Source organism: Equus asinus, chromosome 8, assembly GCF_041296235.1.
Source record: "Equus asinus isolate D_3611 breed Donkey chromosome 8, EquAss-T2T_v2, whole genome shotgun sequence".
NCBI classification, from domain to species: Eukaryota; Metazoa; Chordata; class Mammalia; order Perissodactyla; family Equidae; genus Equus; species Equus asinus.
Window position 1 is genome coordinate 7,587,614 of NC_091797.1, and position 25,596 is coordinate 7,613,209.

At 39.0% G+C, this 25,596-nt stretch overlaps 1 protein-coding gene and 1 long non-coding RNA gene across 3 annotated transcripts in view; one reads left to right on the top strand and one right to left on the bottom strand.

Annotated features, from left to right (window-relative positions):
• Positions 1 to 7,259: 7,259 nt before the first annotated feature.
• Positions 7,260 to 25,596, top strand: part of LOC139045810 (uncharacterized) — a 63,028-nt gene continuing 44,691 nt past the window's right edge. The window contains exon 1 of the long non-coding RNA XR_011504913.1: positions 7,260 to 7,378. This is a non-coding gene — a long non-coding RNA (uncharacterized lncRNA). The remainder of the gene's footprint in view (positions 7,379 to 25,596) is intronic.
• Positions 19,742 to 25,552, bottom strand: PTP4A1 (protein tyrosine phosphatase 4A1). Of its 2 annotated transcripts, none has more exons than XM_044776938.2 (5): positions 25,234 to 25,552; positions 23,630 to 23,722; positions 23,162 to 23,292; positions 21,909 to 21,983; positions 19,742 to 21,164 (listed from the first exon to the last, which is right to left on the bottom strand). In XM_044776938.2, exons 1-5 carry the CDS (start codon positions 25,336 to 25,338, stop codon positions 21,023 to 21,025), a joined length of 546 nt encoding a protein of 181 aa, XP_044632873.1. In that variant the 5' UTR covers positions 25,339 to 25,552; the 3' UTR covers positions 19,742 to 21,022. The 2 variants fall into 2 exon arrangements, with proteins under 2 accessions (XP_044632873.1, XP_044632872.1); XM_044776937.2 differs by having other exon boundaries at positions 19,742 to 21,168.

The following is a 25,596-nucleotide window of genomic DNA, read 5'->3' on the forward strand; positions in this document are numbered from 1 at the left end:
AAGCCACGTGTTAAATGTGGCAGGATCCCTGACATGGTTGTTACCTGGACAGGTGAGTGAAGCAGAGTCCCCTTTGCCCAACCCTCTCAGCAATTATCTAGTATTCACTCAAATTACAGTAAAGGTCTGAGCACGTGCTGTTCTAGGCTCTTAGGTGAACAAGAGGTAAACTGATATTGAATTGAAGCACTATATTTTGGTATCTATCTTTTCCTGTAGCCCAGTCTACCCCAGAGATACATTTGGCAATATACAATATCTACATACCTTAGAAGCTGCAATTCTGTTTCTAGGTATTTTTATTCCCTAAAGAAACTCACAGTTATGTGAAAAGGGAGACCTGTACAAGGATGTTCATTGCAGCACTGATGGCAAGAGAGCAAAAAATTGGGAAAGAAATTAAGTACTCTTGGAGGAATGGATAAATTGTGATTTGTTCATAAAATGGAATACTATAGAGCAGTCATAATTAATGATTTAGAGACAGATTTATTAATGTGGATAAAGTAATTAAAAATGGAATTGCAAAATAATTATAATATGATACGATCTATCTAAAAATGTAAAGATCAGGGGGTGGCCCCATGGCCTAGTGGTTAAGTTCGCGCGCTCCACTTCAGCAGCCTAGGGTTTTGCCGGTTCAGATCCCGGGTGCGGACATGGCACCGCTCATCAGGCCGTGCTGAGGCGGCGTCCCACACAGCACAACCAGAAGGATCTACAACCAGAATATACAAGTATGTACTGGGGGGCTTCGGGGAGAGGAAGAAGGAAAACAAAAAAGAAGATTGGCAACAGATGTGAGCTCAGGTGCCAATCTTTAAAAAAGAAATGTAAAGATCAACATATGGAGAACATTTATAACTAATCCCCATTTGCAGTGAAAGTATAAAAATGAGAATTATAATGAAAACCACTAATTTCAGCACAGTAATTCTGGGGCTGCCATGAATAATTATGTTCTGCATTGCACAATCCTTGGGGCAAAAAGGAGGCACCATTCATGTAAACCACACTGTTTACATCATGTGCAAAGTCTTCACAGCAGACCTAGGAAGGGAGGGTGGAAATATGGCGCTGACTTTTTAAGTGTATCTGTACTTTCTTCTGAGAGAGAGAGAGGAAGGAGGGGAGCTGATGTGGTCAGATGTTAACTTTCGTTCCATCTTGCGGTTCATTAGTAGACGCCTTTTTATTTTCATACTTTTTGATATGTGTGAAGTGATTTATAATTTAAAATAAAAAATAAAAAGGAAACTAAAGAAGGTCCCAAGAGCTATTCTCTTTATTATTTCAATGTAAAATATTTCTAAAAATTTAAGGATATTCAGAAGCCATTGAAAAATATGTCTAATAAGAATTTAGTATATTCAGCAATAATTTTATCTTTGTGAACTGTAAAATTCTATCCATATAGTATTGTGATTTGTCTATAGTATATGTGCCATAAAGTAGGAATATCAGATACGTAGGCTACAAAATTACTACTACGGTTTGTAGGGATCTCTACTCTATCAAAATGAAACTCATTGCTTCCAGATATTTTCAAATTGAAATTGGGGGGTAGGGGAGTGGTGTGGTTTACGGACATCTCACTATGAGTGTGACTATCACTGGTGGGTGTGGAGCCTGAGCCAAAATGCATTGTGTCTTTCACTTGCCTTGTCAGGTGTCCACCAATATTTATAAGTGAAGATGAACTCTGGTTTAAATAGCTTTAAGGACAATCCAGAGCACGAACACATTAAGGGATTGGTGCAGTGTGGCAGATTATGTTTTCTGAAGATGGCCACAACAGTATCTGTCATCCCACCTGCTCTTCTTAGAATACGACTTTTTCTCTCCTCATGTTAAGAAATGGGGTCTAGGCTATGACTTCTCTCCTCCAACCTGAGCGGGCCTTTGTGACTGCTTTGACCAAAGTGCCTGGAAGAGGGACACTGTGTGACTTCCAAGGATAAGTCATAAATATGCCACACACGTTCATCTTGATCCCTTGGGATGCTCATGCTGGGGACGCCTCTCACGTAGAAGTCCAAGTGTTCTGAGGCTGCCGTGCTGTGAGGAAGAGACAACTAACCCACGTGGACAGACCCTGAGAACTCCTGAGACTGCTCGGAGAGAGAAACGCCTGGCAGCCCCTGTGCTCCAGCCCCTCACTGTTCCAGCCACTCTGACTCGAACTGCGTTAGAGACCTGAGAGGAGCCACCTAGTCAAGCCAGTCCTGAATTCCCGACCCATGGAAACCAAGAGTGATCAGAAAATCAGTGTGGCTTTAAGCTGCTACATTTTGGGGTGGTTTTTTTTTTTTTTCACACCATAACAAATAAGTGTGACATGTAGGAGAGAGGGTAGGACCAGTTGCCAGCCCCTGGATCCTCAGATTATATTGGCACCAATCAAAAGCTTCCGCTTTCTTCCCTCCACTTGTGCAGTCCCCTGGTCTGGCCCCCGCAGTGCTTTGCACATTAAGAGGGAACAATCAATGTTTGTTGAGTAAACAGACAGTCTGCAGGAGCTGAGCACTCTCATCCCCCTGTCCAAACACTGCGTTTGGGGAAAACAAACCAATATTGCACACCCTTGCGTTCCAGTCATTGTTCTTCCCACAGATAGGATGCACCCTTATTCTATAAAACGGTCCAGATACCTCATCCCTCTAGAGTTTTGCTTAAAAGTTCGACTATCTTCATTTTTGAGTCATGGTGTTTTTTTTCCCCCGATACAAACATTAATGCACTGTCTTCAAAATATTAGGCTATGGATCTGAATTTTTCAGCCGCTGTGCACTCGAACAAGAGTATTTAGTCTTGAGGTATGGCATACCTTTCAGTCCTAGGAATCCTTTCTGTGATTATTATTTCTCATCCTTCAAATCATGGAACAATGACCCTCAAAGAAAGGATAGGACGCAGGATTCCTAAGGAAGAAGGATTAAAAATTACCTTTAAAATTACCAAGTCAACATTAAAAAACATTAAAATATTAGTTTAACTAAGTTTAACTTAGTTTAGCTAAGATTAGGGTAATCAGTAACTGGGTAATCAGTTCAGAGTGTTTCTCTACCAGGATTCATTATGACTCTTGTTAGCAAATCAGAAAACCCCAGTTTAGGGAACTAATTTAGCCAGGAAAAGTGACTGTGTTGGCTCATGCAAACAAGCCCTATTAAGATGACAGTATGACTGGCATCAGAGGTGTCCAGAACCAGGACTCCAATGTCGTCAGGATCTCTCTCCATCCTGTTCTCTTCCCTTTTCTTCCTCTCTCCCTGCCACTTGCTTTGTTTCTCCTGATTGTTGATCCCTGCATCACTCCCAGTGTTGACTGGGAAATAGCTGTTGGCAGCCATTGGACTCATATCCTCACCAGAAAGGGAGGAATTCTCTTCCGACTGCTCCAATTACAAAAATTGTTTCTCTACAGAAGAAATGTGTATCCTTCTCTTTACTTCCACAGTACTTGGTCTGTTCTTCTCCTGAGGCACTTTTCCATTCTGCCCTCTGTTGCCTCTGTGGAGGAGGCAGAAATTTTTCTCTGTCTTTCTAGGTTCTTCTGGCTGGTCTAAGAATGAAATTGACATGAGACAGATTAACAAGAGCAAATCTAATTTAATTTTCTACGTATGGGAACCCCACATACATGAGGGGGGTCAGAGACACAAAGGCAACATGAGGTATATGTGCCATCTTGAGCTAAGGAATGGGATGGGGACTAAGGCTTCAGAGGAGAAGGTAATTCACAGGGTGATAAGAAGAGCAGACATTCAGTAATTAGAGGTTTGCCCTGCCATGGAGATAGGTCATGAAAATTTATTTCTGGTAATAACTCTTCTTATGGGCAAGGCCCCCAATTTAAATTCTTTAAGGGAGAGGTAAAAGTTTTTCTTAGCCTACAGGCTCTCAATGCCTTTAGCTCAAAATACTCCACATGCCAAAGTGGTCCACTTTGGGGAGACCTGTTCTGAACCCCTTCACCTCCTTAGAGAGCTTCTCTCTCTTACTAGACTGGAAATTCCATCAGAGTGGTGGTTAGGTGTTATTTGTTGTTGTTATTTTTTTTTCTGCTTACTATTACCTATAGTGTTAACAGTAGTAAGAGGCTTAAGAATATTTTAAACGAATGTTTTATTTCTAAAGCAATATTTGATCCTCAATCCATTCATTCAGGAGACAGAACATTCTACACATAGTTTTGTGAAGCAGCAGCTTCATTCAACAGCATAGGGGAAGGTCCCAGCAACCCAGTGAGTATCTCACCTCATAAGAGAGTAAACCGGAATACCAATGGACCACTGTATGGGGGATGCGAGTGTTGGGGGGTGGGTATCCAGGTAGTTAATGGGGCAAAAACGGAAAGAGTCTACGGTGAGTGATACAAAGAGGCTCAGGTAGGCAGGGATTAAGCATCAAGGTAGAAGCTCAACAGTCATTGAAACTCAGGGACATGAATCCAGATCTTGGAAGGGGAATGACTTGAACAGATGCTCTAAGAAAGAACGAAGGTTCTGGAGAGATGGCCAAGAATGACTCAGAAACTGCGACCTTGGTATAAAGTGGCAAGACTTTCACATTAGCAGCGAAGTGTTGAGGGGAGGATTTGGTCTTAGTTCATAGAAATTAGAGCTGGCAATGCTTGAATACAGTTATTGGCAGTCCTGGGAAGTGGGGGAAGGAGTGAGTTTGAAGCTGGAGATCCAGGGACTTCAGCTGTGTGGAGAAAATGGAAGCCAACGTGGGCCCTACAAATACAGTGTAGAGGCAATATCTAGAAGCAGGTTTGAGAAACAAATGGGTGAAACAGATGACACCTCCTGTGCCCCTCTGCTACACCTTCAAAATTTTACCCTTTACTGTGAGTATGGAAACGTCAGGTGTGGTGAAACAATAGAGGAACAAATAATAACCACATTTTAAGCTACTTTTACTCTTTAGAATAATTTTCTCTCTTAATCACAAACTCCATCTTGCAAAAATGATATCTTCAATATACGGACAAATTTTGAACAGAAAATATCAGACTAAATAACACCGTTGCTAAGTTTTTATTTGTTCATTTGTTCAATGCTCATCTTACTTTTTTGGATTCAGGCTCTAGTTCAGTACCTTGCAGAGCCCATGAAATGTAGAGAGAATTTCCCACTGCAATTCAGACAAAGCCAAATTTGAATTAAGTTCTCCCAATCATTGGGTACGTAACCCAGAAAAAATTATTTCATGTCTCTGAGACGTGGTTCTTTATCTGTAAAGTAGGACTGATGATAGATATCAAGTGGTTTGTTATGAAGATTACATAAGATGGTGTATTAACAGCATTTGATATACAGCCTGTCTCACAGTAGACAAAGTGAATGCCAGCTACAAACATGTCTATGCAATTGAATATGTTTCATTTATCTTTGTTCTCACCTTATTTTTGGAGACAATAAATTTAAACATTTGTTGATTAACATGTTTCATTTCCTAAGTTCTTGGCAACTTGGAAACTACAACAGTATTTCCACTTCAAGCATATGCCAAAAAAAAAAAAAAAACATGATTACAGAAGTTCTGCCTTCGGGTACTGGTTAGATTATTCTGGTCCATCCTTTGCACTAAACAAGCTGAGGTCGATGTGGACATAAAGATAAGCAGCTGGAAGGCGTAGGAGAGCAGCTAAAGAAGTGAGAATTCATGGGCCAAGATCCAGGACAGGACGGAAGCCAAGAGAGTTCAGCCCAGAATTTGAGACTTCTTTCTGCCTTAAGCTGGTTGTCAATTTCAAAAGCAGAAGCTGAGAACCTGCAAAGTTTGGTTTTTAAGTGATTTTTGCATAGGTCACATATGCCTAAGGTATGACATTGACAATGTGGACAGTGAGGAGGATGGTGACGGTTTCCTTCTCAGCTCTGTTCTCCAGATATGATTTCCCTTTCCAGGAGGCAACCAACATTACCACTTGCTCACGTATCTTTGTATATCTGAAAATGAAACTATTCTCATAGTGCAAAGAGAGATGTGCTGGGTGTATTTCCAGGGAGTGGCATGGTGGATCCATCAGAGCCAGTCTGAAGCCAGTTTACCACCCAAATAAAGCTATTGCTTAGTTTAGCCTCTTTCAGCCAATACTCTTAAATATTTGCTTAAAATATATTGAAACTAATTTTTAAATAAATATTATATGCAGACACCAATCCACTTATTTACTGCCATTTGCTAGTCAATGTTCCAAAACATTTGTAAAATATTTTTTATAAGTTTTGTAGTTTTCTTCTCTCTCCAGCTTTCTTTTATGAATTTTCTGAACTGGACAATTTCTGAGAATTATGACAGACACTGCTTGTGGGTCTTGCAAAAATACTCATTGGAGACATGCTGGCTTAATGAGGGCTGCTGCTTTTTCTTTTGAGGAAGATTGGCCCGGAGCTAACATCTGTGCCTATCTTGCTGTACTTTATATGTGGGACACCATCACATCATGGCTTGATAGGCAGTGCATAGGTCCATGTGTGGGATCCAAACCCACAGGCCCAGGCCGCTGAAGAAGAACATGTGAACTTAACCACTACGCCACTGGCTGGCCCCTTAATGAGGGCTTCTTAAAACCCTCACTAGGATTGTTGTCTAGACTGGTTAGAGTGGGGTCAATTTAACTTTTTCTCAGTATTCGCTGCATCTCGAAACCTGAAATAATTACAATTTATTCCAGTGATAACAAACCTACTCAAGATACTCTCACACTGTTTTAATTAATATTCTTGTCCAAATCTATGCTTTTTTGTTCCTCTTTTGTATTCTTTTATTTTACCATCTAGCTCTAAAAGTAGAAGCCTCCTGTTTTTATTTCCCACCTCATTCTGTTTTTCCTACTGAGTATTTTTAATTCCTATCAATCTTTCTTTTTAACATCAATCTGCTTTTTAAAATTTTAATTTATTCTCTTTTAAAACTTCTTCTTAGCCTTTGAATTTTTGTCCCTGCTCCCTTATTGTTTACGGTCTGTGCTTATTGTCAATTTATCTATGTAAGAAAGAAGTACCAGAACTCAGCCAAAAAGAGGCACGGACCTACGAGTTTAAGGAAATTGATTTTCATTTATAACAAGGTGGAAAGGCAAAGTTTGGAGGGATAGCCAACTGGTATCATCTTCAAATTTGTCTTTATCACTCATTTTAACCACCAAATTTCGACTTTACAGAAGAATTACAGGTTGTTTCTTTACCCCATTTCTTGTGTAAGTCGGGAACTACATTTCCCAGAATCCCCTTTCCTATATGGTTCCAGGTTAGAACTGGACAAAAGAATTCGTGTGAGATTTGGAAAGTAAGTGAAATTGAAGCCATTATGCTCAGAAGGTCGTCGTTGTCAGACGGGGTGACCGTAGAGGCAGAGATGCTCGGTGAGTCCACCCTGTCCTGTCTCTTCTCCTTTCCGCGTCTGGCCTCTCTTGCCACCTGCTGGGCCTCCTGACTAACAGCAGCCCCTGCGCCACCACGGGACACTCAGCTGCAGACCCAGAGGTGACAGTTACACAAAGGCAAGTGTTTCCCCAGAGGTGACCGTCCGAAGAGACCTCTCCCTGAGCGCTTTCTCCTGAGCGGTCCCACAGTGCCCGGCAGGCGGGGTTGGCTTCTCGGACTCCTCCGCCAGCTGCGGCTGTGCTCACAGCCGTGCTTCAGGGGCAATGTTAGCGCCCAGCTCTGATCCTCTGACTCCCTTCCAGACCTTCACTTTCGCAACTCCTCCTCTATTTGTGTAAGGTCTAATTCTTATAAGAAATCCCTTCTTCTCGTTATATTTACAATGGCTGCTTTCCTACTGATACACTCGGAATCTTTTGATCTTTCGGCTCTGCCGTCCTTATCGCTGCAGCAGTGTCTTCCCTCATGGCTGCAAAATGGCCACCACAACTAAGCATTATGCCCTCACATCCCGTGGCCCCAAGCAGGAAGCAGGGGCACTGGTACTAAAATATTTTTCTGTCTACATTCTTCTACCGGAAGCCTCTAGCAGAATTGCCCTTAAGTGTCATCGGTCAGTACAGGGTCGTGTACCTCCTCTGGTCCCTGACAAAGGGGCAGGGTTGCCATGATTGGTTTACACCTGGGGTCCTGCTCCCTGGCTGCCTATCAGGATATACTGTGAAGCTTTTAAAACGTATTTTCACCTACAGCCAGCTCGCAGCGATTCTGATTTAACTGCTCTGGGGTGGTGTCCTGGCATCAATATTTGTAAAATTCTCTCATGCAGCTTAGGTGCAGCCACGGCTGAGAAACACAGTTGCATCAAACATGATTCATTCTCTGGAGCTGTTGCACAACAAACAAAATCAAGGTTCTGTTCTGGGAAGAAGGTGGAAATGGCTGTGAGCTAGGCAATCAAGAGTGTCTTAGGGCATTTTCTATCTAGATGATCTCATCTAAGGATGATCTATAGAATAGATAGAAATATGACTGAAATTCCCTCCTGGTTTGCATCATAGAACATCACCAGGCACTACCAGATTCTATATAAGTTCTTTGAAGCATATGTTCCATTTTTACTAACTCCAGGAATGACAACAGACAGCTACCGTCCCATTCCTTAGTTACTTGAGGTAAAGCCTTCCCAAACCACGTTGCACAGGGCCCAAGAAATAATGACTCCTTGGGAGGGCTGGAAAACTTAGGTAAGAAATTATGTGTTCCAATATACAAATTACTCGAAGAAAAGAACACATACTAGCGTCCTTCGTTTTAGCATCTAATCAGCTGTTAAGAGTATTAGTCACTGAGAGGTGCACACCAGAGAGCTACTGAATGAGGAGTATTGGCTCACACACACCGGAATCATTTGCATCAGAGCTTTCGGTAGACAACTCTCCAAGGATTGGCAAAGTTCACCTTTTTTTAAAGGAAATTGTGCTTAATCAGTGCCTGAAAATAGAAGAAGCTGAAGGCTATACTTTACTCGAGCAACAAGTTCGCTTTTATCTTGCAGAAAGAATATTATTTTTAAAATTTTATGTGTTTATTTTTAAATAGTCAATATATTCACGATTCAAAATTTAAAAGGAACACCTATGATGGCATCTTAACAAAACAAAATAAAAAGCAATCAAACTTTAATCTGAACAAGTCTATCACTAACTACCAACTGACAGAAAATAAAAACAACAGAGGAGCACGTGAGTGCAGTCAGCAAGATCTAGAAAAATGGAGAATTCTATAGACAAAGATTTCTTCAACAAATAAATTACAAAGGAAAAAGGTAATTGAGAGATAACCTATAAATTAAAAGAAACGTGCCAACCAGTTGCAATGCATGGAATTTATGTGAATCTTCAATTGAACAATCTTAAAGAAAATTCATGAGATAATCAGGGAAATTATTTTTTCATTGCAGTAACATTAGTTTACAACATTATATAAATTTCAGGTGTACATTATTATATTTCAGTTTCTGTGTAGATTACGTCATGTTCACCACCCAGAGACTAATTACAATCCATCAGCACACACATGTGCCTGATCAGCCCTTTTGCCCTCCTCCCTCCCTGCCTTCCCCTCTGGTAACCACCAATCCAATCTCTGTCTCTATGTGATTGTTTGTTGTTGTTTTTATCTTCTACTTGTGAGTGTGATCATATGGTATTTGACTTTCTCCCTCTGACTTATTTCACTTAGCATAATACCCTCAAGTTCCATCCATATTGTCAGAAATAGCCTGATTTCATTGTTTTTTATGGCTGAGTAACATTGCATTGTGTATCTTTAACCACATCTTCTTTATCCATTTGCCCCTTGATGGGCACCTAGGTTGCTACCAAGTCTTGGCTCTTGTGAATACGGCTGCAATAAACATAAAGGTGAAAATATCCTTACACATTTGTGTTTTCATGTTCTTTGGATAAATATCCAGCAGTGGAAGAATTAGGTCATATGGTAATTCTATTCTTAGTTTCTTGAGGAATCTCCGTACTTTTCTCCATGGTGGCTGCACCAGTTTGCACTCCCACCAGAAGTACATGAGAGGTCCCTCTCTCCACTTCCTCTCCAACACTTGTTGTTTCCTGTCTTATTGATCATAGCCATTCCGAAGAAAGTGAGGTGATATCTCATTGTAGTTTTGATCTGCATTTCCCTGATAGTGATGTTGAACATCCTTTCATGTGCATCTTGGCCATCTGTATATCTTCTTTGGAGAAATGTCTGTTCAGATCTTTTGCCCATTTTCTAATTGGGTTGTTAGTTTTTTTGTTGCTGAGATGTATGAGTTCCTTATATATTTCGGGTATTACCCCTTATCAGATATATGGTTTGCAAATATCTTCTCCCAATTCTTAGGTTGTCTTTTCGTTTTGTTGATGGGTTTCCTTTGCTGTGCAGAAGTTTTAGTTTGATATGGTCCCATTTGTTTATTTTTTCTATTGTTTCCCTTGACCAGTCAGACATGATACTTGAAAATATGCTGCTAAGACCGATGGTCAAAGAGTGTACTGCCTATGTTTTCTTCTGGAAGGTTCATGGTTTCAGGTCTTATATTCAAATCTTGAATCCATTTTGAGTTAATTTTTGTATATGGTGCAAGATAGTGGCTTACTTTCATTCTTTTACATGTGGCTGTCCAGTTTTCCCAACACCATTTATTGAAGAGACTCTACTTTCTCCATTGTATGTTCTTGGCTCCCTTGTTGAAAATTAGCTGTCCATAGATGTGTGGGTTTATTTCTGGGCTCTGGATTCTGTTCCATTGATCTGTGTGTCTGTTTTTCTGCCAGTACCATGCTGTTTTGGTTACTATGGCTTTGTAGTATATGTTGAAATCAGGGAGTGTGATACTTCCAGCTTTGTTCTTTTTTCTCAGAGTTTCTTTGGCTATTTGGGGTCTTTTGTTGTTCCATATAAATTTTAGGATTCTTTGTTCTACTTCTGTGAAAAATGTTCTTGGAACTTTGATAGGGATTGCATTGAATATGTAGATTGCTTTAGGAAGTATGGACATTTTAACTATGTTAATTCTTCCAATCCATGAGCATGGAATATCTTTCCATTTCTTTGTGTCTTCTTCAATTTCTTTCAGCAATGTTTTATAGTTTTGGGTGTACAGATCTTTCAACTCTTTGGTTAAGTTTATTCCTAGGTATTTTATTCTTTTTGTTGCAATTGTAAATGGGATTGTATTCTTAATTTCTCTTTCTGCTACTTCGTTGTTAGTGTATAGACACGCAATCGATTTTTGTGTGTTTTGTGTCCGAATCAGGGAAATCTGAAGAGTGATTGGATACGTTGGACCCTTGATAATACTAAGCAATGACTGTTAATTTTTAGGTGTGATAAGGATATTGTGGTATGTTTAGAAAAGATAAATTATCTTTTATAAATGCACACCAAAATATATTCGATGAAATGATACTATATCTGGGAATTGCTTCAAATAACCAGTATGGTGGGATATTGTTGTATTCGGTATCTATTGCTACATAACAAATTACCCCAAAATTTACCTACTTAAAACAACAAACTTTTATCTCACAGTTTCTGTGAGTCAGGAATCCAGAAGCAGCCTAGCTGGACGGTTCTGGCTCTGGGGCTCTGTGGTCATCTGAAGGCTGGAAGATCTGCTTCCAACGGTACTCAGTGGTTGTTGGCTGACCTCAGGTTCTACTGGCTGTAGCTAGACACCTCACTTTCTTTCCTTTTTGTAGACTGCTTGGGTGTCCTCAAGATTTGGCAGCCAGCTTTCCCCAGAGCACGACCCAAGATGCAGTCTGCAGTCTTTTAAAACCTAATCTCAGAAGTGACATACCATCACTTGTGCCATTTGCTATTGGTCATGCCTGCCAATCCTGGCACAATAAAGAAAGGGACCACTGATTGGCATAAATACAAAGAGGTAAGAATCATTAGGGGCCATCTTAGAAACTGGCTACCAGTTTAATCCAATGTTTTATGGGCTTACGCCAAGCCTCCATCCCTCCTCTCACCTCTATAGACCCAAACTCTGACTAGTGGACTCTAGCGGTATTTCTGGTCTCCAATTTCAGTGTAAATTCAGAGTGATTGTCTAATAAAGTTCCCAGAAGTCTAGGAATGTCCCTTTCCTTCGTGCAGAGTCAACCAGCAAACAGACTCCAGGGAAAGTCTGAGGGAAGATTCACCGTAAACACTGGTGGAAGAGTTGGAGAATCCTTTCTTAAAGGGATGAGGCCCTCCTCCAACTCTGAACTGACTTAGATTTGGGAATTGGGTAAAAAGTCACAAATCCCACTATAGGGACTTGAATTATGTTTTCCTCTCAGAAGACTGATAATTTTCCACCTTGATATGTCAAGTGGCACCGTAGTAAGCTGACCATCTATTTCATTTCTAATGATCCCATGATGAATTAGCCGTCACCACAGATCCTGGGGATGAAACACTCTAATTCCCATTTCACCCCTGTGGCTTACTTTAGCAATTTTACCTGTCTTGTCTCTGACAGTCCAGCACTGTCACTTGACCTCTGACATTTCAAGATCTCATTATTTCCTTAGAGTTGGGCATCCCAATTCCTTTGTGGTATCCTGCAATATTATTTCTTGTTTACGGAAGATTCCCCAACACAGGGCTCACCATGGATGTTGGTGTCATCATCCCCAACCGATTTCTGAATGTCTCGGTAAATGACAAGTCCTCTGGGTCACCACAGAGGCTTTGGTTCAGTTGCACATAATAGATCCATGTCAACGTTCCCGTTTCCTTTAGAATTCAGAACCCTTTTTCTAAAGTAGTGGCTCTGAACGGGTTTTCCTGGGACCAGCAGCAGCACCTGAGAACTTATTAGACGTTCAAATTCTCAGGCCCCATTGCAGATGTATGAAATCAGAAATTCTGAGAGTAGGGTCCAGCAGTCTGTGTTTTAACAAGTGTAAGTCTTAGTGAGTAAGGGTAGGGTAGAATATCCATTGTGACTAGTCTCAGTGTGCCTTGAAATTTCTCATATCATTGACTTTCAGAAATTAAAGTAAGTTTTAATTCAGAGGATGGAATCACTTATTCTGGACAAAACCTAAAAGCATAAGAAAATTGTAGAAAGAGGTGAAAGAAATAAGATATTGGCAGGGCTAGAAAAATAATAAGTTGTGTTACTTTCTATTGGGTTTCAGAATTTAGTTTTGTATATTTCAGATAGGATAAGACCACCGCTCTGTGAAGTTTCAGCCAGATTTCAAAGGAAGAGGGTACTATTTGGTTTTGTGAACTGGTTCTCTGTTAACTCTTCCTGTGCTTGCCACCCCATGGGGGAAATGATTAGTGCTCTCAGGCGAGCACAAAGTAGGAAGGGAAGCAAGTTGCCTCTCTTTAACTTTCCAAAAGCTGAAACATACTGAGAGGCGAGCTGTATCAGAAGTGAGAGGAACCAGAAGGACTTTGACAAAATAAGTCACCAAGTAAAGAATTTTCCTTTTAATATTTAACAAAGACATCACAAATTCTTGGGATTGATGACATCGTACATTGTCAACAAATGAAAGGTTCCTAGTACTAGTTTTGCCTAAATGGTGTAGTTACAAAAGATGAAATTTTCAAAGAAAGAAAAAAACAGTAAATCAGAGCAGCAGCCTTCGTTGATTGTACTGTCAAGATGGTTAGAATGAAGTCATAATAGCCTTTTTTTCATCCATCAGGAGGTAGAATTAGTGGGCAGATTTATTTTCCAGGTAGAAATTGGTGGTGGTTTTAGATCCTCCACGAGGAACAACCTGATTTGTGTGTGTGACCAGACAAACCCCTCGCTGCCAAGGCTGAGACCTGGAAGTTCGTCCTGTCGGGTTTTTGCTGTTGGAGCTGAGTTTCCATGTTGAGTCTGAGTCTGGCACACCCAAGAGCCCTGCCAAACCTGGCAGGATTAATTTTCATGCACGGCATATGTATCAGGCATAACTACAACTAGCATTTAATTGATGTCTACACATTTGCTTCTTAGAATCTGTATTTTAATGGCATTCTCCTGATAGCTACCCATGAAAATTATGTGAATTTACTTGTCCAGCAGGGGCATTTTAACAAACTTCTTTTGCCATCTAGAACCTTTAGGGAGAGGTTGTTTTGGTTTAGATACACTTGTTTTTATTACACTACACCTAGCAGTTCAAGTTTAAATTATGATCTGCTGGTCTAAATCCATGAAGGATTTGTCCTTATCACTTTGTCCTCAATGCCAAATACATGGTACATAATGTTCATTCAATGAACATCCATGGAATCACTGCACTATTTCCTGATTCCACTCAATTGAAAAATTCAGTAGCTTTCTCAGGGATAGAATTTTGCCTCTTTTCTTGCCCCTCGCCCTGCCAACAAACCAGAGACTCTCTTCTACCTTTTAAAAAGAAAAAGTCTTCTTTCCTAGAAAAACATGTACGTATTGAATTGACAAAAACATCTACTGATCAAATTTGGCATTTAATACTTGAATAAATCCTAGCAAACACAACAAGAAGTCGTACATATGAAACACTAACTAGTAAAAATAGAACAGAACAAACTGTCTTACTGGGCTGTTTTCTTGGTATGTTGTCTGATTTCCTTATGATTGAATTCACATTAGGGAAATGCCCTGGCAGAGATTTGCGTAAAACACTTTTCCTTGCAAAGGAAACAGGAATTTAAATATGTTGAAACTGGGGGCAAGCCTTGTTTCAGGTATTATCATGTTACAGATTTTGCATTATGAAAATTGGAGAAACCGACTGATGAGTTGTTTCCCTCAGGCTGGATTCTTGCTTGACAAGAAATGGGGGTTATTCGTGAAGTTCAACGAATATCAACGGTATTGGTGGGCGTCTAGCGTGAGCAGGTTTTTAACAAACACAGACAACTGAATAAAAGAATTATAGTGAATCACACCCATCCAGGTCCCATTAGATCGGATGGGAGCTGAACTCTGGTGCTTACTCCTTCAAACGAGGGGCTCTTTTTAGCTGTGTCCTCACTATTTGAGTCTCCAAGTAAATTAAGCCCTAGAGAAGCAAAAGTACAGTATTTTCATTAATGAACATCCACTTATAAGGTTAGTCTTTTATATAAGTATTTCTCCCTGGTTAACACTAGCAGCATCTATTACATCCAAACCTGTTTGTTGGTCATTTTCTTGCCAATCAGTATAGCCAACAACACAATGCAAACATAAGCAACTGAAGTTTAAGGATTGTATGAAGTCAACGCGAGTGATGTCGGAGAACTCAGATCACAACGAAAGTTATTATCGGTTGGGTATCTGGTAGAGTTAAATCAATTAAAAATGGGGAAAAATTATACGGATGCCATAGTAGATGCTTCAAGAAAAAATTATCTGAATAACAACTGATTAATAAAGGTCTTTGGAAAAACTAGAACCTTGGAAAATTTTTGCAAAAATGACCAACTCTGTGATCAGAGTGCGTCAGTCAGAAGTGAAATGGATGTTATGTGGTTTGATCTTACCATTTTGTTGGATAAACTATACTCCACTCCTCCTAAAATCACTTGATTCACTAAATTGAAATTGCATGAGCTGTTTCATATTAGTGTAGATTCTTCCATTGTCACTTAAAAAGAAATGTGTGTGTTTGTGTATCAGCTTGGATATCTTTATAAATGGATAACATCAAGTTTCCCCAAAATGTGTTCTGCAGATGATCGTAGTCCCAGTCATCTGTGAAAAAAGGAAATCCACAGTGGACAGGACATTTTCTGTCTCCCACTCTCTACTTTCTCCTGTCTGCTTGTGCCCAAGGGGCTGATCTGTAAGGACTACAGGTTCCTTCACCCTCTGCCTTCCTCTGGCATTTGGCTAAAAGGGAGGAGGGCTGAGGGGGAAGGGGACACCAGCAGGACATTAGCGGGGCTGGGGAAATGAGGCTAGGTGTTTATTCCTGGGTCTCTTACCTCCCTCCCATTGGATTGCCACTAGTTGGTTGGCTATCTTCCTTCTGAGGTCACAGCTTCTGCGAGGCAGTCCGGTTCTCTCCAGTTCAGCTAACTGCTGCCCCTCCCTTGCCTCTCTAGGCCTGGAGGTGGTAACAGGACTCCAGTCTCCCTTGTTGGCTTCCCTCTATTAAATGTTTCTCAATTACCCACTGTGAGTGTACCATCTGTTTTCTTCTGGGACGCTGATTTATACAATGGTTAAACATTATATTGCCTTCTTGAAAACATTCAAAATTCACATTAGCATATTAAAGGTTCTAAATAATACAGCAGTAAATAATGTCGAAGTTTAGCCCAATGTTTGCCAAACTTACTTATTCATGGCACCAGTTTTTGGATAATATACGTAAGAGCAACACTTGAACACAATGAATTATAAAATTTCTTGCCTTAAAATATACAAAGCCAAATCTGATGGTTTATAGTCTTGATGACTAAGGGTAATCATTATACCTATAATCGTTCTGTGCTGTGAAACGCTGATGGCCTGAATGTCTACTGTGGCAACAGCCCAAGGCTGTTGGCCACAGCACTGATGCGTCGCAAATGGCTGCGCTTTTTAAATTCAGTTTAGTCTTTATGATCACATCTCTCTGCGTCAGATTGACACCTACGTCTTACCCATGTGCTTCTCTCCCCTGTGCTCTGCATCTTATTTACCATGTCTAAGTCTTGCAGGAAACTGAATTACCAAAGCTAAAGCTACATCTAAAAAAAGATGTATTTGGTTTACTAAGTGCCTATGGTTCCCTAATCACACTTTAGGGCCTAAACTTCATGATATCTATTTTGGTTGCGTGGAAAATTTACCACCTTATGCTTGATATTTCACTTATGTGGGATGATGCTGTGCATATACTCTTTAAAAATAACTCCGCTCCAAATATAATGTACACCTGAAACTTACATAATGTTATAAACCAATGTTACCTCAAAAGAAAGCCAGTCTATAAAGTCTCATGTGGCAGCAAGTAATGCTGAATATTCCTGGCGTTTCAGCACACGATAGAATCTCATTTCCTGTGCTGCTGGGTGGCTCTGCGGCCAGTTCTGTCCAACCGGTTGAATGGAATTGTCTATGCATGATTGTTTAGTCAAGAACTTAATTATCATGTGAGACACTCTAAAGCTCTTCTTGCCTTTTGTCAACTAGCACTGTTCCAGAGAGTAGATGCTCCATCAGCTTGGGTCACTGTGATGGACAGGAAGCTTGTGACAAACCTGTCGCTTTCAGGGTTGGTTGTTTCTGCAGCATGTCTTAGCCTATCCTGCCTTACTTCAAAAAGGTTTCTCTGCAAAAATAGGAGAGTTCAATTTTGTGAAATCACAAAGTATTTACAAAGAACACTGTTTTCAAGGAAAACGAGAATGAGTTCCATAGGCAGGAGTTCAAGAACTCATATAAACGCTTTAACAAATGGTTACATAAACGGTCAGGCATCTGTGGCCATGGCTGTGGTGGTGGAGCACACACAGGTTTGAATCCCGCCCTCTTCCACTTTGTCAGCTAGTCATCTAGGGGGAGCCTCATATCCCTCATGTATAAAATTGGGACAATACAGGATTATTGTAATCAATTTATGAGAACTACCTGACATGGTACTTATCAAATGGTGCCATCATAATAGCTGACTGACTGATTAGTCTGGCAATATATATCAAATTATAGAATTATTCTTTCATTCCTAACTTAATGCAGATAATTAGCTTAATTCATTGAAGACAAATTATATTCTTTGTTTGCTTTCCTTCCAAGATTCTACTTAGGCTACTTACCCCAAATATAATGCAGAAACATTGTGTCAGACACTTTTAAACCAGTCTTTAATTTTCAATTCAGGTGTTTAAGGAGGCATACATACATTTATTCAAGGAATCACGGAACATATAGTATAAACATGAACCGCAAACACTACTTCATGTATTTTTTTCAAAACTGTACTTTAAAAATAATTTTATTGTCTACATAGAAAACAAAGTGTTACTTATCCTTCCACTTCCCTTTGAAGTTACATTGCCTGAAACTCCAATAGAAAGCATTCCTTTGATTATGGAAAGGGCTGGGGTACTCACTGGTAATCCAGACTTGGTGGCAACATCTCCATTCTGTCATACTCTTAGACGCCTAGCAGACAGTAGATATTTGTCAATGAATAGAGCAGCATTTTAAAACAGATCCCAGAGACAGATTCTGAGGCCAAGTTGGGGGACCACAAATACCATCTTGAGGTCCTCTGGCTGGAAGGGGGATGTGACTAGATGTGATAGCATTTCTGGGCTGGATGCTTCTAGGCATAGAGTTGTGTCAAAGTGTGGGAATAAATGAGCATTGTCCTAGGAAAAGGGGGCATTAGGAGGAATGATAAATGAAGGGTGCAGTGTGCTGCAAAATGACCAATGGCACTTATTTCTAGGATTTTCCTTCAACTAAAAGATTGCATTTTCTTTTGTTATGATTCAGTAATCACATTACTTACACGTCAGCAACACTATTATAGACAAGCCTAGTCAAGAAATCACTACTTACATCATCCTGTTGTGGGAAATTGTTATCGAAAACCAAGTAATCAAATTTTAGACCACCACCTGATAACTTCTCAAATTCAAGACCTCTACTCCTGTTTCTACTTTAATTCATTAGACAGGAGGAATCCCCAGGATGTATTACGGGTATTCCTTTGGTCATATTTACAAGGTAGAAAATATTTGGATAAAAAGCAAATCTCATGTCTTATACTGTACAGATGATGTTTATAAAGTAAACTGACTTTTAGCACCCTATATACAATCCAACACTGCAAACACTTAATGTTTGAAGTTCCAGGTATTTTTCATTCATCATGATGGCACCTCCTGTCAATAAACACAACTGCTGTTCTATGGGCTGTGTAACAACAGTAATCAATTGCCCCAAATTATCTCAAGAATAGGCTATATTGAAAAAGAGAAAAAAGAAAAAAAAGATAGCCAGATTAAATAACTAGCCCTAATCGCCCTAAAGATGGAAGATTTAAAGACCCACGGCCCCAGAGGTCCTCGGGTCCCCTCTGCGTGGCTCTAAGTTTCAGGAATGAACTATCTGCAGTGCTAAAATGGCATGAAGAGATGGAAGCAAATCTTTAAAACACAAGGTGACGTATCATTTTTTTACTCAAATTTTGAGTCTTTTACTCAGTTGTAACTATCAAAAAAAAAAAAAAGCCAAAGATATCTGTCCCATTTAGAATAACATGAGCTATGCAAAGGAAATTATTTCAGATTACTGAAAGAAACCTAACATTTATTAAGCCATCCTGTGCCCAAAGCTTAAGTTCAAATTAATTTCAAAACCTTTAAAGGTAGGTAATGATTAATTTGTAAATACGAAAGCTGAGGCTCAGAAGTTGCCCCAAACCGTTCTTAACGGATGGAAGTGAGCTTCAAATCAAGGCCCTCCTCTGCTGCACGGCTTCTCCTTGGTAAACGATGATACAGACAACTATGCACTGGTGCTGTGGGGAGGGAAAAAAGGAAGACTGGCAGTAGATGTTAGTTTAGGGCCAATCTTTCTCAGCAAAAAGCAAAAATACAAATAAAAATAAAATAGTACAGTGGTTCAAATTACCTAAACTTTTAAAAAGGCAAGTTTATAATGGAATGAGTGCCCCTCTTAATATTAAACAGTTCTCATGACCCTAACAAATTGTGTCTATAAGGAGCTTACTAAAATGCCAACTTCATTTAATCCTTCGTTAAAAAAACAAGGACACAATTTACTTCAAATGGCACTAACTGAAGCGCAATTCATTCATTTCGTTTTCTACAAAATAAGATAACTTTAAGCAAAACAATTTCAATGATGATAGATGCATTTCATTATTTATTTAGATGTTTAAGCTCTCGCACTAGATTTTTACAAGCTGGTGAACACTGACAAATTATTTCTCCCACAGAACTATAACCACACATTCCCAGACAGTATAAATATATGGTTGAACTAACATTAATACACATCACCATTTTATCAATTACATAATAAAACAAATTATCAAGTATCCAAATATTAAGTTACACAGCTCAAAAGGCATATAAAATATTAGATATCTGCTCAATTCATTAGCAGAAACCCACTTTTTTTTTTTTTGCAAGAGAGGTTGGGAAGAGAAGGAAAAGAAAAATCACACTTCAAACAAAAATAAGTTGGTAAACAACTTCAGATAAGTATGAAAAAAAATTACAAGAATTTCAGAAATTTTATGATTAAGAATTGCTTTAGCTACAATAACAAAGCATCTCTAACTTTTAAAAAAATATTTACTAAATTAAAGAGCATATTCTACATGTTCTGCACAAGACAAAGGCAACATTTTACTAAAAATACTTAAAGCCCCCTCCCATTGTTTTCAGGCCCTCCCTGTAAGTTGCACCCCAAAGTGCAAACATTAAAATTAACTGTAAGGCTTTTTTGTCTGGAGACATTAAAGACATGTGCTTCTGTACAATGTAGATTTTCAAAATGGAGGTTTCCCATAACAGCACAAAATGACTTTTATAGAAAGACATTAAATAATAACTGTAAGACTTGGTAAAAATCCAAAAAAAGAGAAAGTTGAGCAAACCTGATGTACACTGGTCTGAACGTGGGCGATGTAAACGTAAAGTGAGCAGGCAAGTAACCATACAGGCCCTACTTTCATGTTTGAAATGGCTGAAGGAATAAACCACACAAGGTCCAGAGTGTTCATAGTTCCTGGGATTTTAGTTTGTGTAGGATACGAAAAATTTACAAGTATTGTGCTGGGTATTTTGGCACCTAATCTTTCTAAATTTCTTATATATTGATAAGATTCTGGCATGGGAATTTTGAAGACACAACTCAACACTGCATGATTTCAGAAAAGGTCAATTGGTACAAATGATAAATACATTTTAAATGCTGAACAGCAATAATCTTTTTGCTAAGTGTCCAAACAGGTTGATCGTAAACCAAACATAGAGGCTACAATTCTGTTAAGCTTGTGGCCTGGTAAAACTGCTTTTTAATACTCCTAGGAAGCTTCCTTAGACTTAGCCACCAAGCCAACAGGTTGGCTAACATGTACGATAACTTAGGTCCTGTCTCAAGCTCCTCTCTAGGCAATGGCATCAGGCACCCTAGTTTTATTGAACGCAACAGTTGTTTCTATGACCGTTGGAGTCTTTGAAGCGCAGCCGCATTTTTGGACGATACTTTTCCAAATACAAAAGTTGCTTGCTGTTAAAAGCCCCACGCCGCTTTCTGGAAGGAAAAACAACAAAAGATGAAGTAATTAAAGCAAAATCCTTCTACATTAATGTTTACTAGGCTGTAGGCAATAATCACCTCTCTTGTGGCAATTTATCTTTCGATTATTACACTGTGACATAATGCAGAAATAGAGACAGGCATACATGTGTAAATGGAAAAGGGAGTGCAAAGTTTATTTTCTAATAATCTTTTGAGTGGCGGTTACCATAGTCAAAATGAATTTATATGAAGTCCAACAAAAGACAAAACTAATATATGGTAGATACGGTACTATAAGTCAGATTGCCTCTGAGGGCAGGGAAGATGACTACAAAGGTCACAAGGGCACTTTCTGAAGTCATCAAAATAGTCTATATAGTGTAGTGGGTGGTGGTTTTTTTTATTTGGCTGTTACTGTCAGCTCCTCTACCTCTGAGACCTGTGCATTTTATTGTGTATTGACTATCCCTCAACAAAAAGGCAAAGAAACAAGCAACATATTCAGTCAAGAATTTAAAGCAAAACAGTAATTCAAAGAACTATTATTGGTTTAGAATCATTGTAATATTAGCATCCACATGGAATGCAAAAAAGGAGGATCTTTATTTCCTGGTTTTAACCCTACTGTAAAAATGAGCATAACGGTCAGATGGGCTGTTGGAAAGAAATTTTTTTCATAGTTACATAATTAAACTCACTGACATTCAACGAGGAAGTAAAAAGGATGCAAATAAAATTCATTAAATACTTACTGTCTTATGAACTGTACTGCATCTTCATATTTCATCCCACCTTCAATTAATGCTAGGGCAACAAGCACCGGAGCTCTGGTAAGGTAAGAATTTTGATAAATCATTTTTTCCAAATCAAATCTCAGAAAATTCAATAGTCATGCAGCACGTAAGGACTTTTCGGTCAATGACAGAGCGCACAGACGATGGTGGCCCCATAACGTCTGTACCCTACAGCCTAGGCGTTTACCAGGCTGTACCACCTAGGTTTGTGTAAGCACACTTTATGACGTTCCTATGAGGACAAAATCGCCTAATGACACATTTCTCAGAACGTGTCCCTGTCGTTAAACGATGCATGACTGCACTCCAAACATTCCCCAACCTGGAGCCCGCTTATTCACCATCCATCCCATCTAAGTAACTGTAGGAAATGTTGACTTATGTTAAAAAGTTAAACATCAGTATTCCCATATCAAAGCCACAATTTTGTCTAGAACCAAAATTGAAATATGCCCTTAACGATTAGAAATAAATCTAGAAGTTTAGACTTGTATTATTAGAAGGGAATCTTGAAAAAATTTGGGGAAGGGAGTAAATCTTGATAATTACACACCGTTTTTCCTGAATTCTAAGCTGTGAAAAATATTTTCCACTTCAAAAAAAAAGAATTTGCTTTTAAATATCATAAAACTCCTTTCCTAAAGATCTTCTGGAAAAGTCTGCTTTCTCTGTTTTTTATTATCAATGATACTGTGACACAGTTGCATGTCAATACCCACAGGGCCATCAATTTTCATTTCACTCTTCTCCACTAGAACTTTTTTTGGGGTGGGGGTAGTGAATTACAAATATGAACATGCATATTTTGGCACTATTGGGTAATGAGTTCCTCAATCAGAACCTCTAGGATCAAGAACCCTCTATCAGAAGTACAGCATATACAATACAGACCACTTTAGAGGATTGATAATCCCTTTCCCCAATGAGCTTGGACAATGGTTCCAATACCACCAAAACAACCAAGCACACACGATTAATTCTATAAATAATTCTGCCCACAGAGACAAGTGTAAATTGCAGCTACAGCATTTGTTAGTTGCAGCTGTACTGGAATACATTATTCTGTTACATTCACCTACTTTTTAATTTAGTTCACTAACCTAATGAAGCAAATTGATTCACAAAGTGATAACCGAGTCTTTATAGGAGTCACAATCAAGTTTTTACTAGAATTAAGAACACTATTAAATGGATTTAAAAAATTCTCTCACCTCCCAAGGCCTGCAACACAATGAACAGCAATACAACAACCAGGTTCTTCACGAAACTTAATTTTCACAAGACTTAACCAGTCATCAACAATCTGGTTGGATGGCGGTGCACCATCATCAAAAGGCCAGTCCTAAGGCAAAAGGATAAACGTTTCATATTTTTCATATAAACACCACAGTAATAATTATAAATTTCTAACACCCAAATGTTTTCAAAAGCATTTTAACATAGCTCAACGTGTTTTAGGAAACCCCACTGTCAACGAAATGCAAATAAATGCCGAATCTTTAGAAAGATCTTTTATTACTTCAAATCTTTGCTTAGCTTTTCCTTTTCTTTATTTGGAAATTAAGATACTGCACAATTTTTTAACCATTTAGAAAGATTAAGCTTTTTCAAGTCAGTGGTTTATTTGAATATTTTTGTAGCACACTATCAGAAACACACAGGAACTATTAAATACTTACGAGAACATGGATGCCTTCTTTCTCCACGAGAGTAGTGTCATAAGTTGCTTCACACACTCTTACTATTGTGGTAACTCCATACTTCTTAAGTTCCTGGATAAAACATACATTAAAAAACACAATGAGGTCTTCATAACCACATCACTATTGGTCACTATTTGTCATTTTGATCACCTCTCCAATAGGTATTGCTGGTTAACAGAAAATCAGGGAATAAATGGTGTAACCTATGTACGTTTAACAGGGAAGCAAAATCTCATGCGGTTTTTGTTTTTAAGGCAACCTTTGTTTTGCTGAGGAAAATTGGCCCTAAGCTAACATTTGTTGCTAATCTTCCTTTTTGTTTTCTCCCCAAAGCCCCAGTATATAGCTGTATATCCTAGTTGTAAGTCATTCTAGTTCTTCTATGTGGGATGCCACCACAGCATGGCTTGATGAGTGGTATGTAGGTCCACGCCCAGGATCCTGACCACTGAACACTGGGCCACAAGAGTGGAGCACATGAACTTAACCACTCAGCCATGGAGCCGGCCCCCAGAAATTCTGTTTTAAATGACAATACTAGAATAGCACAGAGGGAATGTTAAACATCACATATATTTTTAATAAACTAGAAGTTTTGTGTTTGTTTTAAATCCTGTGGCCCTTCAAATACTAAAGTTGTTTAACACTCACGGTAACACTGGCTGGGTGGAGATGAAGCACTAAAAAAAGTGGATTAGCACTCAGGGACCAAGGTAAATAGAACCAAGAGTAACATTAATGACTATCAAGTCATCTGACTTGACTCAATTACATTAACTCCTTAAACTTTTTGCTCATTTACAGTACAGTGTGTAATTCAGAGCCTTAAAGGTGTATTCAAAGACACTAAAATCCCAAAAATACAGTGTAAAACACCCCACACCATTTCAAACTACAGGCTTTAAGACTCATAATGCGTTATTACTAATTATAACTCTTCCGGCATTTAAAAAGCATACAGATGCTAATCAAAAATAAAAGTATTTCTATGATCTGGGAGGCCCAGCAGCTGTTTCTGAACATCTGTACATATTTATATAATAAAATGTGTATTCATCTAAATAAATTATACAGCATTATATTGCTTCCTCATAGTCAAAGAGAGAGCTGGTGAAACAGTTCATCTAGCAACCACCAGGAAGCAGCAGAATTAATAGCTAAAAATTGGGTTCTAAATATCAAATGAGGTCAAGACATTAACTTTGGTTTACGGCATTAGTCATCAGGCTAAGTGGATATATGAACAATCTGTAACTGGCAGCCTTCCTCCTATAAATGTCTTATAAGATAAGCGAGTGCCATAGTACTATACTGTCCACGTATAAATTTAAATTAAGCAAACTCCGAGGCAGGAAGAACTAGACAGTAACTTACAAATCCAAACTAACTCCAGTACATATCCTTGTTAAAAGGTATACAACAATTTACCTCTAACATAAAGAAGTCACTGATATTTCATTTTTGGGAGTTAGAACTACAGGCATAACATCTCACATTTTCCAAAAGAATATTTTGGTAGATAAAAAGCCCCACTATTAAATTGCAATCACTTTGAGACATTACAAAGCATCAAACCTTACCTCTATGAATTTGTTTAAGGTTGCATTGGTCGGATTGTGTGTAATAAGAAATCTCATGTTCTTGTATGTGACTTCCACAGGAGCTGGGCGGTTCATTCGAGCCATGTTAATTTAGTTTAAAAACACTCAGTAGGGTTATGAAAGAATTTAAAAAACTGAATATAGAAATGATGCAAAGAAACTGAGTCTACTTCAATATACTCCACTTGAAATTCTCAGTGCTTTGAGTATGAAGCTGGGGGTAATGGGAAATGAAATGAACCTCCTAACAAGAAGCAGCAATTCTTCAATCCAGTAATACTGAGGCAAGAGAAAGGAAGTGCACTGAGGTTTACCCCATCCAGGTCAGAACTCGTGTAAAAT

What these genes read in the sequence shown, in the direction of transcription:
- PTP4A1 (XM_044776938.2), bottom strand. Translation starts at nt 25,338, where the DNA reads ATGGCTCGAATGAACCGCCCAGCTCCTGTGGAAGTCACATACAAGAAC. An exon ending in CCTTAAACAAATTCATAGAG is followed by an intron (nt 23,723 to 25,233) that starts GTAAGGTTTGAT and finishes TGTTTTATCCAG; the next exon opens with GAACTTAAGAAGTATGGAGT. An exon ending in TGTGTTGCAGGCCTTGGGAG is followed by an intron (nt 21,984 to 23,161) that starts GTGAGAGAATTT and finishes TTACCTTACCAG; the next exon opens with AGCTCCGGTGCTTGTTGCCC.